Consider the following 17,300-nt stretch of genomic DNA (forward strand, 5'->3'; position numbering starts at 1 on the left):
CATTTGTGGGGGACTTTAACTTCCACGTTGATTGGGAAAATCATGTTGGTTGAGGGAGTCTGGAGGATGACTTCATAGTAGTCATGATCATGATAGCTTTCTTGAGCAGCATGTTAAGGAACCAACAAGAGAGAATGCTATTTTAGATCTAGTATTGTGCAATAAGATAGGTAAAATTAACAATCTAGTAATTAGGGACCCTCTTGGAAAAAGAGGGTGCAATAGTTAGATCTAAAACTAGTGTTTTTTGCTTGAACTGGGGAGACTACAACAGGATGAGGGAGGAATTGGTCACCATGGGCTGGGAGCACAGGCTAGTTGGCAGAACAGTTGAGGAACAGTGGAAGACTTTCAAAGAGATTTTTCACAGTGCTCAACAAAAATATATTCCAGTTAAAAAATAAGGGGAGTAAGAGAGGGAAGGGTCAGCCTTAGTTAACTAAGGAAATAAAGGAAAGTATAAAATTAAAAGCTCGTGTACAAAGTCACCAAGAGTACTGGGAAACTAAAGGATTGGGAAAAATTTAAAAGATAACAAAGGACAACTAAACGAGAAATAAGGAAAGAGAAGAAGGATTATGAAGGTAAATTAGCACAAAATACAAAAAGATAGATTATTTTTTATATAAATATATAAAATGGAAGAGGGTGATTAGAGTCAATATAGGTCCCTTGGAAGATGAGAAAGGGAAATTGATAATGAATAATGAGAAAATGGCCAAGGGATTGAACAGATACTTTATGTCACTCTTCATGGTGTAAGACATATCCAGCATGCCAAAGAGTGGTGTTAGGGATGCAAAGGACCTTGATAAAATAATTGTTACCAAAGGGATAGTGATGAGATAACTAATGGGTCTGAAAGTGGACAAATCATCTGTTCCTGATGGGATGCATCCCAGGTTACTGAAGGAAATGGCAGGAGTTATAGTCAATGAGTTGGTAGTTATTTACTAAAATTCTCTGGATTCTGGGCAGGTCCTGGCAGATTGGAAGAGAGTAAATGTCATGCCACTTTTTATAAAGGGATGTAGTCAGAAGATGGGTAACTATTTGCCAGTTAATTAACGCCTGTAGTCGGGAAAATGCTTGAAGCTGTCATTAAGGATGATATAGCAAGAGATTTAGAATGAAGGGATTCCATCAGCACATGTAGCATGGATTCAGAAAGGGCAGGTCTTGTTTGACAAACTTGCTGGAGTTCTTTGAGGATATAATGGGTCCAGTAGAGGGGAACAGATTGATGTTGTACATTTGGATTTCCAGAAGGCATTTGATACGGTGCTTTACAAGAGTTTTATCAATAAGATACAGATGAATGGAGACAGGAGAAGTATATTGGCATGGATTGAGGATTGGTTAAATGACAGAAGGCAGAGAGTCGGGATAAATAGGTGTTTTCTGATTGGCAGACAGTGGTAAGTGGGGGACCGCGGGGGTCGGTGCTGGGCCCACAGCTGTTCACCATTTGCATTGATGATTTGGAAGAGGGGACAAAGTGAAGTGTAGCCAAGTTTGCGGATGATACTAAATTGAGTGGAAAAGCAAATTGTACAGAGGATGTGGAGAGGCTGCAGAAGTATATGGTTAAGTTAGGTGAGTGGGCAAAGATCTAGCAGATGGAGTACAATGTTAGTAAATGTGAGGTCATCCACTGTGGTAGGAAAAATAGGAGAGTAAATTATTATTAAAATGGTGAAAAACTGCAGCATGCTGTTGTGCAGGGGGACTTGGGAGTGCTTGAGCATGAATCACAAAAAGTTGGGTTGCAGATACAAAAGGTTATTAAGAAGGCAAATTGAATGTTGGCCTTCATCACTAGAGGAATTGAATTCAAGAGCAGGGAGGTCATGCTGCAACTGTACAAGTTACTGGTGAGGCCACACCTGGAGTATTGTGTACAGTTCTGGTCTCCATACTTGACGAAGGATATACTGGCCTTGGAGGCAGTCCAGAGGAGGTTCACCAGGTTGATCCCAGAGATGAGGGGGGTTGGCCTACAAGGAGAGACTAAATCATTTGGGATTATACTCACTCAAATTCAGAAGAATGAGAGGAGATCTTATAGAAACATATAAAATTATGAAAGGGATAGATAAGAGGCATGAAAATTTTTTCACTGGTAGGTGAGACCATAACTAAGGGACATAGCCTCAAGATTCAGAGATGATTTAAGACAGAGATTAGGAAAAACTGTTTATCCCCCATAAAACATTTTTTAAGGGATATGGGAAAAAGGGAGATAAGTGGAGTTGAGTCAATGATCAGATCAGCTTGATCTTATTGAATGGAGGAGCAGGCTCAATGGGCCAGATGGCTTACTCCTGCTCCTATTTCTTATGTTCTTAAGTAAAATCCATGTAGACCACATCTACTACCCTGCCCTCATCAATTACTTTTGTTTCCTCCTCATAAAATCTCAATTAGATTCATGAGGCACAACCTTCCCTTCACAAAGCCATGCTGACTATCCTTCAGTGGACTGTATATCTCCAAATGCTCATAGATCTTATCCATAAGAATCCTCTCCATTAGTTTGCACACCACTGACACAAGGCTCACCGGTCTATAATCCCCAGGATTCTCCCTCTTACCTTTTATAATAAAAGGGACTACAGTTGTCATTCTCCAATCTTCCAGTACATCCCATTTAGCCAAAAATGATTCAAAGATCAGAGCTATTGCCCCTTTCTTTTTTTTTCTTTGGCTTGGCTTCGCGGACGAAGATTTATGGAGGGGGTAAAAGTCCACGTCAGCTGCAGGCTCGTTTGTGGCTGACAAGTCCGATGCGGGACAGGCAGACACGGTTGCAGCGGCTGCAGGGGAAAATTGGTTGGTTGGGGTTGGGTGTTGGGTTTTTCCTCCTTTGCCCCAGTTATCTCTTTGTTCACTTTCCACAGCAGCCTAGGGTATATTGCATCCGCCCTGTGGATTTATCAATCTTGATGTTTTTCAGAAGATCCAATACTTCCACTTCCTTAATCTGCACATTCTCCAGCACATAAGCCTGTTCAATTTCAACTTCACCATGATCAAGGTCCTTTTCTCTTGTGAATTGAATACTGATGCACAGTATTCAATTAGGACCTCCCCAACCTCCTCTGTCTCCAGGCACACGTTGCCTCTTTTATCCTTTAATGACCCCACCTTCATTCTCATCATCCTTTTGTTCTTCACGTTTGCATAGAACAGCTTGGGGTTCACCTTAAATCTACATGTCAAGACCTTCTCATGCCCCCTTGAACTCTCTTAAATCCTTTCTTAAGCTCCTTCCTGGCTCCTGTACACTTCTCATGAGCCCTTCCTGTTTTGTGCACCCTATATCTAATGTATGCTCCCTTCTTCCTCTTGACTAGTTGCCTGATCTGTTTTGTCAGCCACAGTTCCATTTTCCTACCATCTTTTCCTTGTCCCAGTGGGACAAACCTACCTTGAACCCTGCACAAGTGGTTCCTAAACTTCCTCCACATTACATCTTAAACATCTGCTTCCAATTTAATTTTGCTAGTTCCTGCCTCACATCTTCATAATTACCCTTCCCCAGTTAAGCACTTGCCCATTTTGACCATTTTTATCCATTTCTATAGCTATGTTGAAGCTAAGGGCGTTGAGATTGCTCTCACTAAAATCCTCACCCACCATGACGTCCACCACCTGACCAGATTCATTCTCCAGAACCTGATCCAGTATGGCCTCTCCTCCAGTTGACTGGTCCACATACTGTGCCAGGATTCCTTCTTGAATGCACCTGACTTCTGCATTTATGGGAGCATGCATCGACTTCTGAGATGGGCTAAACCCCAAGTGTCTGCCAAATGAACTACTTGCTGTCAGCCAGATTGACTCTACCTTTTACCTTTCTGTATAATTGCAGCTCAATTTGGCAAACCTAGTGACAAATCAGTGATGTACTGGGAATATCTTGCTGGGTTGGTAGTGGTCCAGCCACACTTTGTGATTGCCCTCACCCCTCTTCACGAGTGGCCCTTAGCAACACTAATAATTTGCTGCTGGATAATCTCAACTACTGCGAGGCTTCCATGACTGTCACCAAATGGAGGGGGCCAAAAATCAAAAGTGAGCTTTAGAATGTTCAAACTGAGGACAAATCCACAGTCAAGCTTGCTCATAGCATAAGATGACTAGAGATACCTGGAAACAGCTGGAAGTGGAGCGGTGGGATCAGTGTGGGGGATGGTGGCAGGCTGTTAAGGACACTCCCGGTGGCCTGCTGTCAGTCCCCACGGTGGTCCTACTGCCCCGCTTCCCCCCTCCTCACATGAGAGCAGGCCACCGAGAGACTCCTCCACAGCCCGCCACCAGCCCCCACACTGATCCCAGCACCCCACTTCCAGCTGTTGCTAGGTGTCTCCAGTCACCTTATGCTGTGAGAATTTGAGAACAATATTTTATGTTTCTTAGCCAATGGCAAACGTGTAACTGGACAATAATCTGATCTTTTCAGTGTGAACGTGATGCTTTCACACTGTCTGAATTTCCACTTGGAAACTTTAAGATTTCTGCTGCAATTGCACACTGCCTCGAAGCTTCATGTAGGATCACATTAAGATGAAGATCCAGTTTGGAATCTTGCTGCAGCCATTGTTAGTAATGTCACCTTTGTACCTATCTTACATAGGCTAATGGTCAAGACTAAGATTAAATGCCCATCACATGGGAACTGATAAAGTGCTTGTACACCAAAAGACAATTCCAAAATGCCCTTCTCTCATTTTGAGCTTATTTTTTTTCTCATTCTTCACTCATGTGTGATATTCATGAAGTTATTTTTCTTTTGAATACCACCCATTACATGACTGATTCCAGATTCTTCAATGAAATGAATTTAATAATATGTGCAGTGCTCTAGTGAACAAGCAATCTTTGCCTCAAAGGTTCTTCCTATGCAAATCATAGTTTTTTTTTTCTCTTCACAATCAGAATTATGCTTATTGCCATGAATGTGTCACAAAATTTGTTGTTTTGGAGCAGCAGTATTGTGTGTTACAGGTGGGAAATTGCTATAAATTATAATCCTGTAAATATTTACAGGATGTTAAAAAAATAAATAATTAGTGCTAAAAGAGAAAAAGGTGGGGTAGGGTCCAGAGGTTTATTGTTCATTCATAAATCTGATGATGGAGGAGAAGAAGCTGTTTTTTCCCTTTGTGTGTTTGTCTTTAGGCTCCTGTACCTCCTTCCTGGTGGTAGTAGAGAGTAAAGGGCATGGCCTGGGTGGTGAAGGTCATTAAGGATAGAGGCTACTTTTTTGAGACACTGGATCTTAAAGATGCCCCTAATGGAGTGAAGACTAATGCCCGAAAGAAGTGAAGACCAATGCCCATAATGGCGCTGGAAAAATTTACAACCTTCTGTATCCCTTTCCTGTTCTGTGCATTAGCACCTTAATACCAGAGAGTGATGCAACCAGCCAGAATGCTCTTCACAGCACACTTGTGGAAATTTGCAAGATTCTTTGGTGCATACCAAATCTCTTTATACTCCTCATAAAATATAGCTGCTGGCGGGCCTTCATGATTGTATTGACGTGATGGCTCCAAGGTAGATCTTCTGAGATGTTGATACCCAAGTTCCTTACCCTCTCCACTGCTGACCCCTCGATGAGACTGTTTATGTTTTCCTGGTTTCTCCTTCTATAATCAGCTCCTTACTTTTGCTAATGTTGTTGTGACACCATTCAACTAGCTGATCAATCTCACTTTTGAACACTTCCTCTTTGCCGTCTATAAATCTGCCAACAACAATGGTGTCATCAGCAAATTTCTAGTGGCATTTGAATTGCCATATTGAACTACACAAAACCCATGAACACCTGGACAACAAAGATGCATACAGCAGGATGCTGTTTATTGACAACATTTCAACATTTAACACCATCATCCCCTCAAAATTGATCAGCAAACTCCAAGACCTAGGAATCAACATCCCATTGTGTAATTAGATCCTCAATTTCTTCACTTCTAGACCACAATCAGTGAGGATTTTTGAACTGGTAAGAACATCTCCACAATCTCAATCAGTACCAGAGCACCACAGGGCTGTGTTCTTAGCCCCTGCTCTACTCACTATACACCTATGAATGTGTGGCTTGGTATGACATCAACATCATTCATCATCTACATATTCGCTGATGATACCATGGTAATAAGTTATATAAAAAGGGAAATGAGTCAGCATACAGGAGGGAAATTTAAAATATGGCTGAATGGCTCATCAACAAGAAACTTGTACGCATTGTCACCAAATCCAAGGAGCTCATTGTTGACTACAGGAAGGGTAAAACTGAGGTGTATGATCCAGTAATCATTGGGGGATCAGAGGTGGAGAGGGTGAGCAAGTTTTTCTTGGTAGTCACTATTTTCCTGGATCAAACACTCTAATGGCATAGTGAAGAAAGCACATCAGTGCCTCTATTTCCTTGGGAGTTTGCGGAGGTTTCTTATGACATCAGAAAACATGACAACTTTCTACTCAGGTGTGATGGAAAGCGTGCTGACTGGCTGCATCATTGTCTAGTATGGGGACACCAATACTCCTGACCGTTATGCCCTGCAAATGTAGTGGGGACAGCCCAAGACATCACAGGCAAAACTCTCCACGCCATCGAGAGGCTCTACAGGAAGCACTGCTGCCAGAGAGCAAAAGCAATCATCAAGGATCCACATTGCTCAGCCCTCACTCTTTTCTCGCTGCTACCACTGGGAAAGAGACATAGGTGGCACAAGACTCGCACCACCAGGTTCAGGAAGAGCTGTTACCCCTCCACCATCAGACTGCTCAACAACAAATTCAATCAGGGGCTCATTTAAGGACTCTTACTTTTGAATTTAATTGACTTTTTTAAAAACTCTGTATTGCACAGTTTGTTTACATTTCTTTATTTGTTTAAATGTTTTCATTATGTACCTTTTTTGCACTATGAATAAGTGGTAATTCTGCCTTGCCCGCAGGAAAAAGAATCTCAGGCCTGTATGTGATGCCATGTATGTACTCTGACAATAAATCTGAATTATGCCTAGCCACACAGTCATGGGTGTAGATAGAGCAGTGGGTGAAGCACACAATCTTGTGTTAATTGTCAGTGAGGGGAGACATTATTACCAATCCACACTGACTGCAGTCTTCCAGTGAGGATGTCAAGGATCCAGTTGCAGAGGGGAATGTAGAAGCCTAGGTTTTGAATCTTGCTGACTAGTACTGATGGTATGATGGTGCTAAAAGCTGAGTTGAAGTCAATGAAAAGCTGCCTGATGTACGTGTTGCTGTTGACTAGGTGATCCTGGGTTGAGAGGAGAGCTAATGAGATTGCATCGCTCCATAGTGAATTGTGGCAGTAGGGAAATTTCCATGGGTTCAAGTCTTTTCTTAGGAATGAGTTAATTTTGGCCATGACCAACCTCTCAAAGCATTTCATCACTGAGGATGTGAGTGTTACTGGGCGATAATCAATGAGGCAGCTCACTCTACACTTCTTTGGCACCAAGATGATTGATGTCCCAATTCTATTTTTAAATATTTTTTCTTTCATTGGTGTAATGGCATAGGTAGTGTTGGAAGAACTGGTGAAAATCTAGTAATAATTCAGGTTTTCACGTTCTTTGGTTTCTTCATCTTCACAAGTGCTTTAACTTATTTTTAATTGGTGCTATTTATTTGCATAAAAACACACAGAAAATGCGGGAGGAACTCAGCCAATCTCACAGCGTTTATAGGAGATATATTACTGACTTTTCAGGCCTGAGCCCTTCTTCAATCTAGAAGCAAAAGAACAGAAAAACATTCCAATTAAGATTGGAGACGGAGAGAGAATGGGAGGGACCAAATGGTGTTAAACTGGATATGAAAAGAGAAAAGGTGAGAATTGTTTCTGGCTCTGTGAAAGGGAAGAAAGAGATAGACAGAGCGATGGAAAGCCAACGGGGCAAAGTGTGTGTGGGGGGGGGTGGGGTGGTGGGGCAGTGGTTTAACAGAAACTGGAGAAGTCGAAGATATAAAGTTGGTAACTAATTTTTACCTTGTATGGATGCCATGAGACCAGTTGAGTTCCTTCAGCATTTCTGTGTGTTTTTACTACAATCACAGCATTTGCAGACTGTCATGTTTCACTCTATTCATTTGAGTCTACTTTTAGCTCCAGATAAGCTCCCTTAACAGCATTGGCAGTCATCTATACCTTGCAATTGCTGGCCCCAGTAACATGTGAAAAATAATCATAGATTTCACACCATGTGTAGGCTTACAGATCTTCACGTACATTAGTTGCCAAATATTATTAACCCATCATCCAAGTTTAAATTACTTCATGTACTATACAGATCTAGTTTCATGAAAACTTTTCCTCTTGTCAATTCTGGATAACTATCTTATGAAGCACATAATAAAACTGCTTGTCATTAAATGCTTGAATTAATAATTCACTATGTAACATTTAAAAAGCCAAAACTGCTTTGATAAATATTTTCCAATGTTTTCTATCCAAGTTAGAATGTCCCATAGACTCAGTCACAAACAAAAATGTCAAATGTAATTTGATCAAGTCCGAGTAGTCATTATATCCCCTTCTGTTTGATGCTGCTCTTGCAAAAACTGGTGATGTCACATCCTAAAGCCCAGCTTCCACATGGTCCATTGGTTTAATGGCTGCACTCATTCACTGAAATATTGTTATCGGTACAATTCCTGCACTACTAGATCCATTACACTCTCATCCGAGTGTGTGAACATACTCAAAGTTATTGGTTGTAGTGGATCCATAAACCTTCTCCACAAGAATCGTGCTGATCCTTGCCAGAGTTGCATGTTCTAAAGTATCTGAAGCAGTGCCATTCCCACACCTTATGTAGACATTCACTTAATGTTGGCTATCGCTATGCTCATATCTGATGCCGTGGTCATCACTACTGTCAGCTTGCTGGTAAATTTATTTTTAATAAATCTTTTCCTCCTTTGTGAAATCCTTCCTTTATATCCTTGTTGACAATTGTAACAGGCATGAAGTGAGTTGATGAGAGTTTATTGTCACACACATATATATATAAAAAAAAATATATATATAAATATATAAGTGCAATGTATGAATACACTGAAGTATACAGTGAGTTAATGAGAGTTTATTGTCACACATATATATATATATATATATAATATATATATATATATATAAAATGTGTGTGTATATATATATATAAATATATAAGTGCAATGTATGAATACACTGAAGTATACAGTGAGTTAATGAGAGTTTATTGTCACACATATATATATATATATAATATATATATATATATAATATATATATATATATATAAAATGTGTGTGTATATATATATATAAATATATAAGTGCAATGTATGAATACACTGAAGTTCTTACTTGTTTCAGCCAAACAGATACGCAAGATACATCGACTGCAATAGTATACATTAAATTTCCATAATACGCTGAGACAGAAAAAGAGAATAAATATAAACGGATAGATATATAAATCAACGTACTCTAACTTCATGTAATCTAGAGAATTAAATCACTAAGCAACTAAGACAAATAACTAAAACAAATGCATCTTGTTTATTCCACTGCCTTCAACAACACTATACACCCATGGGTCATACATTGCTTAAGCATACATCACACAGTTACCTATACTGAAGGCCATATTAACTAGATGGGGAGGTTTGAAAGAGGATGCAGGGATGACTGACAAGGCTGCTAACAAAGCAGATAAGATTATTGGCATTGTTCATATTTACATCAAATAAATGTAAGAGACCACAAAAGGAAAATTGTGCTCAATTCCTTGGCAACTTTAGGAAGAATGAGAAAGGTCTTCAGGTGATCAGTGAGAGGGACCTTTTTTGGGGAGAATGGAGAAAATGGATTTGTTCTTTCCAAGAAATGATTTAAGAGAAATGGTAGATGTCCAAAACTGTGAATGGCTTTGTCACATCAATATCTCCAACGGTAAAGCAGAGGAAATGATGATCAGAGTGAGGCAGTGTGAGAAAACATTTCATTTTTAATGAACGTTGTCAATTTAGAAATATACTAAATGACTGACTTAATTAAAATATCCAAAATATAAATGGTTAAATATTACAGAAGGGTAAAATTATAAAGCTATGAGTAATGGGTGAAGATTTAATGGGATAGTCCAACTGAAGTCTACAGTACTCACTAGCCAGCCCAATGATGGACTATTTCACTGCTGTAAGACCTCATTAAGATGGCTTTAAAATACAAACTTTTTCATTGTTTAATATCAGGTGTAGTGCCAATTATATGAAGTAATTTTAATGAATAGTCTGCCAATAGTCTTGCACTCCGAACCAAAAACCCCACAATATTAGCTGAATTTGAAAGAAATCAGCGTTCCAACCAGATTCAAATGGGAAAATGGTAACTTAAAATGATTAAGCTACTCATGTTTTAATTAGTCCACTGACCACTGCTTATGCTATGGAGCTGGAGGCTGTGTCATTAGTCAATGCAGTCATGCTCAACACAAAATATTTATGTCTATCAATAAATTTCACGCAACCATAAGTTCTGCATTCAGATTTCTTGCAAGCAGCAAATTTTTAAGACAATTTGGAACAATTACACCACATGACACAGAGTGGACAGCCAAGACACATTAATGACTAGAAATCACAATGACATCACCACAATAATTAGTTACAATTGCCTCCTACCGTGAGCATGTTGGGATTCTTCTGACCAGCATTGGCTTCCTGATGTTTACCCACCTTTATATGTAGTGAATGGCAGGGCAAGTGAATAAAACAATAAATCATAAATTAAATGAAAGCAACATAAATTAAGTCAATCAGAAAAGTAATCATAAAACAACTCATTTCAAAGAGAAACAAAAGCCGTATTTCACAAAAAAAAGTTTAATGCATTTCAAGGAAATTCTAGGATTGTGAAACTTGAAAATGTAGAGATAATACAGCTGATAACCCAAGAAATGCCATTTCAGTTAAATAAACCCTGTTTCTGTGGAAGTAATTGTACAGTAATTTAAATGTTTATTCATCCAATATGCACATTGGCATTTCCCAGTTGAATGAAATGGATGGACAGCCACTAACTTAAAATTATGAGTTTATTTACATTAATAAGTTAGTTCAGTATATTCAAGTTCTAAATTAATGTTCAACCCAGTGGCACTTATTCCTTCTGAGAATTTCAGATGTTATCATCACATCCTATTCATGGCCTCATCTCAGGCTTCCCTTCCATTATTCATTACTCACTTTTCCCTATTTCCTGGTGCCATCACTACTTGGGTTACTGATCCTCTTCTGACCCCAGAGATCTTCCCTTTTGCCTTCTCCTCCCCATTCTTCCTTCATACAACTTTTCCCACAGTTTTGATGAATGACCTGCGGAATATTTTTGTTTTTACTTGTAATTAGAGTTTTATTTTCAAGCAGAATTTGTGGTCAATTATTTCACACGAATATGTATGGGTTGGCTGGCTGGAGTACCCACAAAACATTCTGATACACATGACTATAAAACGTGAGCTTGCTTGAAACATTATTTTTCCAATGTAATGAGCTGTATTTTTGATTTACATACTTCAAGTCAAGTGCTATTGTGGCAAGATCAGAATTGCTGCCATCTGGTAGTGCTTTAGCAAACTGCTGGAGCCAAGTTAGTGATGGTGTTCCCACAACAGTGCACTCAGGGCAGTGACAAATTTCCTCATCTCACTTTTTGGCATTTCTTGCAATTATTTATCACAGTTTCACCTGAAGTAACCCAGGACTCAGGACAGATGGGGGTGGGGGTTCAAACGTCAGCTATATCGTAGGCTGGGATCATCAAGTCAGGCTGGGTTAGTGATGCCAAATTCCATTTAGTACATCTCCGATTTATGATTACAGAGCAGGATTTATGGACATTTTTTCATCACTCCATGCAAGTTTACTTAAAAAGAACCCTCTAAAATGTCAGATAAGCTGCTCTTATTGCCAAGTAGTGAAAGCTCTGGCCAACTCCAAATCCTTACTCAAAGTTAATCTAATTCAAGTTTGTGATTGTGAATTCAACAAATATATTTGGAATATCTACTTGTCTCTTCTGCAGAAAATCATATACTGTGAAGTAATTGTTCTTCTTTGGCTTGGCTTCGCGGACGAAGATTTATGGAGGGGGTAAAAAGTCCACGTCAGCTGCAGGCTCGTTTGTGGCTGACAAGTCCGATGCGGGACAGGCAGACACGGTTGCAGCGGTTGCAAGGGAAAATTGGTTGGTTGGGGTTGGGTGTTGGGTTTTTCCTCCTTTGCCTTTTGTCAGTGAGGTGGGCTCTGCGGTCTTCTTCAAAGGAGGTTGCTGCCCGCCAAACTGTGAGGCGCCAAGATGCACGGTTTGAGGCGTTATCAGCCCACTGGTGGTGGTCAATGTGGCAGGCACCAAGAGATTTCTTTAGGCAGTCCTTGTACCTTTTCTTTGGTGCACCTCTGTCACGGTGGCCAGTGGAGAGCTCGCCATATAACAGGAAGTAATATTGAAATGATTAAATGATCTTTTGGAATGGATTTGTCTTGTCATTTTCTTAAGGATTGTATGTCAGTTGTTTTCTTTTACCCAAGTGACTTTTGAGCAAAATATCTCATATTACCTTCTGATAGTGAGTTTTCAATTGCTCAAATAACCCAAATCAGCATGATTTACATGCAACTGCCTTTAGAAGATGGAGAATCAGAAAATATCTGCAGAATCTATTTGTCAGGGATATGTTATTGTCTGGATATATTTTTGGAATTTACCAAGTGTTTACACATTGCTTTTATGTGACTATAGCTTTTGCATAATATAACCCCCTGTGAAAATATATCAAATTTAAATTCAAGGCAATGTCAGACAATGTCATACTCATTCATCAGCCTCAAAATTCTCAGTCATTATAATGAATTGCCAGTAAATTACAAATGGAACCTTCTGAAAATTAGTTCCAAGTGCCCCATACATGATAATGAAAATAATTCCACCACCCTAAACTATTTGCATTCTGGCTGACTTATTTCATCATCGTCAGAGGGAAACCAAACAAGGTTCAATGATTTCAGATATTCTATCAGAAAATTTTCAGCCAAACATCGATCAACAACTCACATCTCCTGTCAGCTACAATCTGATCCAGAAAACACATTGTCAAGCAGTCACTGAGAAATACCCATCAAATCCTTTGAGACCAGGTCTCCTGTCTGATGTACAATTATGTCCTCTTATGAACCTTAGATGACTTACTTTACCTCCTACAAAAGAGTAAAGATAAAGTATTATTGAATTTTAACCTCGAAGATCTTGACAATATCATCCTAAACAGATAAGCCAGTATTCTTCATTCCATACCACTCCCATGGTCTCTTCAGCAAGGCCACACCGAGCTCCAGAGAGTTTGATTGACAACATTTGTCTTTTATCGTTTTGGAACTTAGTGTTATTTAAATTTAATTTGCTCTTTGCAGGCCTGAAGCAAACTTTCCTCCCCAGATTTCTTCAAAATAAAACACACTATCATAAAATATTTTATCATTTTGTTTTAAAGATCTCCTCCTCAAATTCTTCTCAAGAAAGAGTTCTGTATCATTAACTAAAAGTTGGAAGATTTGGTACTGCCCAACAGTCATGGCATAGACTAGACTGATGAAAGGATTTTTAATTAAAATGCTATGATACCTCTGGGTTTGGAGGACCAATTTATTCAATCTAAAATCAAACAGAAACCAGAAGTATAACCTTGGCAGCAGCAAATATTAAGGTTACTGACGTGCGCAGCCAGGGTACAAATCTCTAGGAGGGGAAAATATACAAAGCCTTACCACCCACAATTTATTTTGCCTTTTATTTTGATATCCATGGTGTTGAAGCCTTTTAAGTCACAATTAATTTCTCCTCCAAGTGAAGAAAATACATTGCAAATGAAAATACAAAGAAGCTGTGGGAGGTGCAGCCCACCACATTTATTCTGACTTCAGCATTAAGTACTCATCTATAATAGTCCCATTTATCTGCACTTGGTCCAAAGGCTTCTTTGCTTCGGCAATTCAAGTGCTTATCTAGACATTTTTTAATATAAAGTTGTGAGTACTTTTGCTTCCACACTCCCTCAGGTATCACATTCCAGATTCCAAGTACATTCTACCTGAAATATTTCTAACTCCAAATCACCTTGAACTTCTTAATCCTCACAATATACATATCCCCCCCCCCCCACCCCTTGTTATTGACACTTCTATTATGGGGGTAAAGTTTTCCATCTCCCTAGAATGAATCTAAATTGAGTTACTGTGCTATTAAGACAAAAGTACAAGAAAATAGCCATCATAGAAGTGGAGTATTTTCACAAATTAACAAGACTTTAAAAACAATGACAGGGAACCAAATAATCTCACAATTCTGTTCTATCCATTTAAAAATTATGAGAAAGAATTTTCAGAATCAAACTATTAATGGGACTTAAGTAGACATAGTTCCAGTTAAACTAAATCATCATGTCAAAAATTGAAAAGAAGGCAAGAACTGATTTAAAATTCAATGCACAGATGATTGTGGTATCTAGTTATTGATTTTACAGAGACTTCAAAGAGTCTACATAGTCATTAACTGGTGAAGTGATTTTGATCACTTGAGCAGATTTAAACTGTATTCTTTACTCAGTTTTGTTTTGGAAGAAAACCTGAAGGGTGACATTGGAGAATGAGAGAGGTATTTTAACTTGTACTCCTCATATCAGGGACATGTCCTGGGAGATTGACAAGTGGGATCTGCTTTGGCTTGAAGTAGTACTAGTTTTGAGCAGCATTAATTCAAGCAGGTCATGAAATGAAAACTACTCCCTTCACATCAACTTTTGTGTTGACATTTGGTGTCAAATGGGAGACAAAATTTCAGTTCCTGTTGTAGCTTCTGTTCATTCACTGTTCATTAAACAAAATGACTGCTTGATTGTTGCAACTTGACATTTTTGCTTAGATTCTTACTAAACCTCAAAGAATGTATTATTTTCAACGGTTTAAAATTATCTTTCTCATAGTTTAATGACCTATTGTACAATAGCTACAGAAAGTTGCATCATTGCTCCTCACCAGAATGGAATAATTAAAATCAAGGTTAAAAAAGTAGCAGCAAAGATATCCATTAGGATGGTAACAGGAAGATAGCAGATATTGCAACATTGTATTGTGAAGTAGGGACGAAGCCACTTCAAGATAAATCCCATGGAGCTCAATGATGGGAGAGCTGATGGAAGACAATTGTATGGTGTACACATGCAACAATTAAGGTGCCTGAAATAGAATTGTGTGTTGCAGTGGAAGGATGTTGCTCACAGCAATGCCTAAGAGTTTTACAGTGACTTGAGAAAGATAACAACAGTTTGAGACAGTGTGGGTTTGAGCTGAAGGTTGTGGATTGGGAGCTAACCAAACATTTAGATTTCAGATTTATTGTCAAGATTACATACATGACATCACATACAACCCTGAAATTCTTTTCCTGCAGGCGAGATAGAATTACCACTTATTGGTAGGGAAAAAAAAACTACTTAAATGTACACACATAAACAAACTGTGCAATAGAGAGAGAAAATAATCAATAAAGTTCACAAGTATGAGTCCTTAAATGAGCATCTGATTGACTTTGTCATTGAGGAATCTGATGGTGGAGGGGTAGCAGCTGTTCCTGAATCTAGTGGCATGAGTCTTGTGGCACTTATACTCTTTTCCTAATGGTGACAGCGAGCGCAGAAAATGTGCTGGATGATTTGGATCCTTGATGATTGCTGCTGCTCTCTGACGGCAACGTTCCCCGTAGATGTTCTTGATGGTGGGGAGGGTTTTGCCTGTGATGTCCCACTACCTTTTGGAGGGCTTTCTGCTCAGGGATATTAGTGTCCCCATACCAGACTGTGATGCAGCCAGTCAGCACACTTTCCTCTGCATAGCTTTGAAATATGTTAGGGTTTCTGATGCCATACCAAACCTCAGCAAACTCTTGAGGAAGTAGAGGCACCGACGAGCTTTCCTCTCAATTCCATTAGTGTGTTGGGTCCAGTAAAGACCCTCCGAGATAGTGACTCCCAAGAACTTAAATTTGCTCACCCTCCCCACCTCTAATCCCTCAATGATCACTGGATCATACATATCTGGTTTTCCCTTCCTGAAGTCAACAATCAGCTCCTTAGTTTTGGTGACATTGAGTGTGAGATTGCTGTTGGTGCACCATTCAGCCAGGTTTTGAGTCTCCCTCCTGTAACCTGACTCATCGCTCCTTTTTATACACCCCACTAGCATGCCATTGTCAGTGAATTTGTAGATGGTGGTGTTGTCATACGGTGCCACACAGTCATGGGGGTATAGCGAGTAGAGCAGGGGGCTAAGAACACAGCCCTGTGGTGCTCTGGTACTGATGGAGATTGTGGAGGTGATGTTCTTGCCAATTCACTGATTGTGGTCTGGAGATAAGGAAATCCAGGATCCAAATTACAGAGTGTGGTATTGTGTCCCAGTTCTGTGAAGAGGGTTTGGGAAGGGAGGGCAGCAACGGAGAGAATTTTTGTTTTCTTGGAGCAGCAATAATTGGTTTAAAATGAAAATGGAAAGAACCTCAGTAAAAGGAAACAGACTGGTTTTCAGGATTTCAGAGTGCAGCTGATTTGGAGATCAACAGATGTGCATCTTTACAGGATCAGACCCGTGATCCAGAAAGAAAGATAGTGGGGAAATTACAAAACCTATTTCCTGTTTTAAAATTGGTTGAGGTAGTTTCCCCTGCGCCAGACATGGAAGATGTAGCAGGCCATATCAGACTGAAACATCCACAAGAAATGAATGAATTGCTGGAGAGAGGTGGTGGGGTGGGGGGAGAGAGAGAGAAGAGGGGGAAGTCAAAGGTGGAAATCACCAACTATAAATTAGCTTCTGCCTCTCAAATTAAAATCCATCTGAAAGGCAAGCTCCAAATAAAGCAAATCAACTTTAAAGACTTGCTCTGTGTATTTTCTGATAATGTTCCAATTATAGGAATATAACAGGGTGAGAAAGGACAAAGGGATAATACCTGTGGTTACTGTTGTTGCGAAATGATGAGGTAGATGGAAGGATGATTCTGCTTGTTGCTGTCGTGACCTGCTGCAATGCAACATTTTGACATTGTGGATTCTGCCATCTGGTGGTCTAAATGGTAACAACTAAGTAAAGAATGGAACTGGAATTTGGTGTGCAACAAGTGTGAACTAACAGAATATCTCACCACACATTTAAAGCTTG

The 17,300-nt window shown here is 39.4% G+C and overlaps 1 protein-coding gene across 4 annotated transcripts in view; it reads right to left on the reverse strand.

Moving 5' to 3' along the window:
• The window catches only part of LOC138758132 (sodium/potassium/calcium exchanger 2-like), a 237,633-nt gene that overhangs the window by 79,208 nt on the left and 141,125 nt on the right, over positions 1–17,300 (reverse strand). Inside the window, exon 1 of one of the 4 annotated variants that reach the window (XM_069926649.1) lies at positions 10,713–10,757. The exons of the other annotated variants lie outside the window; for them this stretch is intronic. Within the exon in view, the coding sequence (XP_069782750.1) occupies positions 10,713–10,721 (9 nt within the window). The 5' untranslated portion in view covers positions 10,722–10,757. Of the gene's footprint in view, positions 1–10,712; positions 10,758–17,300 lie in introns of those variants that run through there. 4 annotated transcript variants of the gene reach the window in all.

The sequence above is a fragment of the Narcine bancroftii genome, chromosome 1 (assembly GCF_036971445.1).
Source record: "Narcine bancroftii isolate sNarBan1 chromosome 1, sNarBan1.hap1, whole genome shotgun sequence".
In the NCBI taxonomy this organism is placed as follows: domain Eukaryota; kingdom Metazoa; phylum Chordata; class Chondrichthyes; order Torpediniformes; family Narcinidae; genus Narcine; species Narcine bancroftii.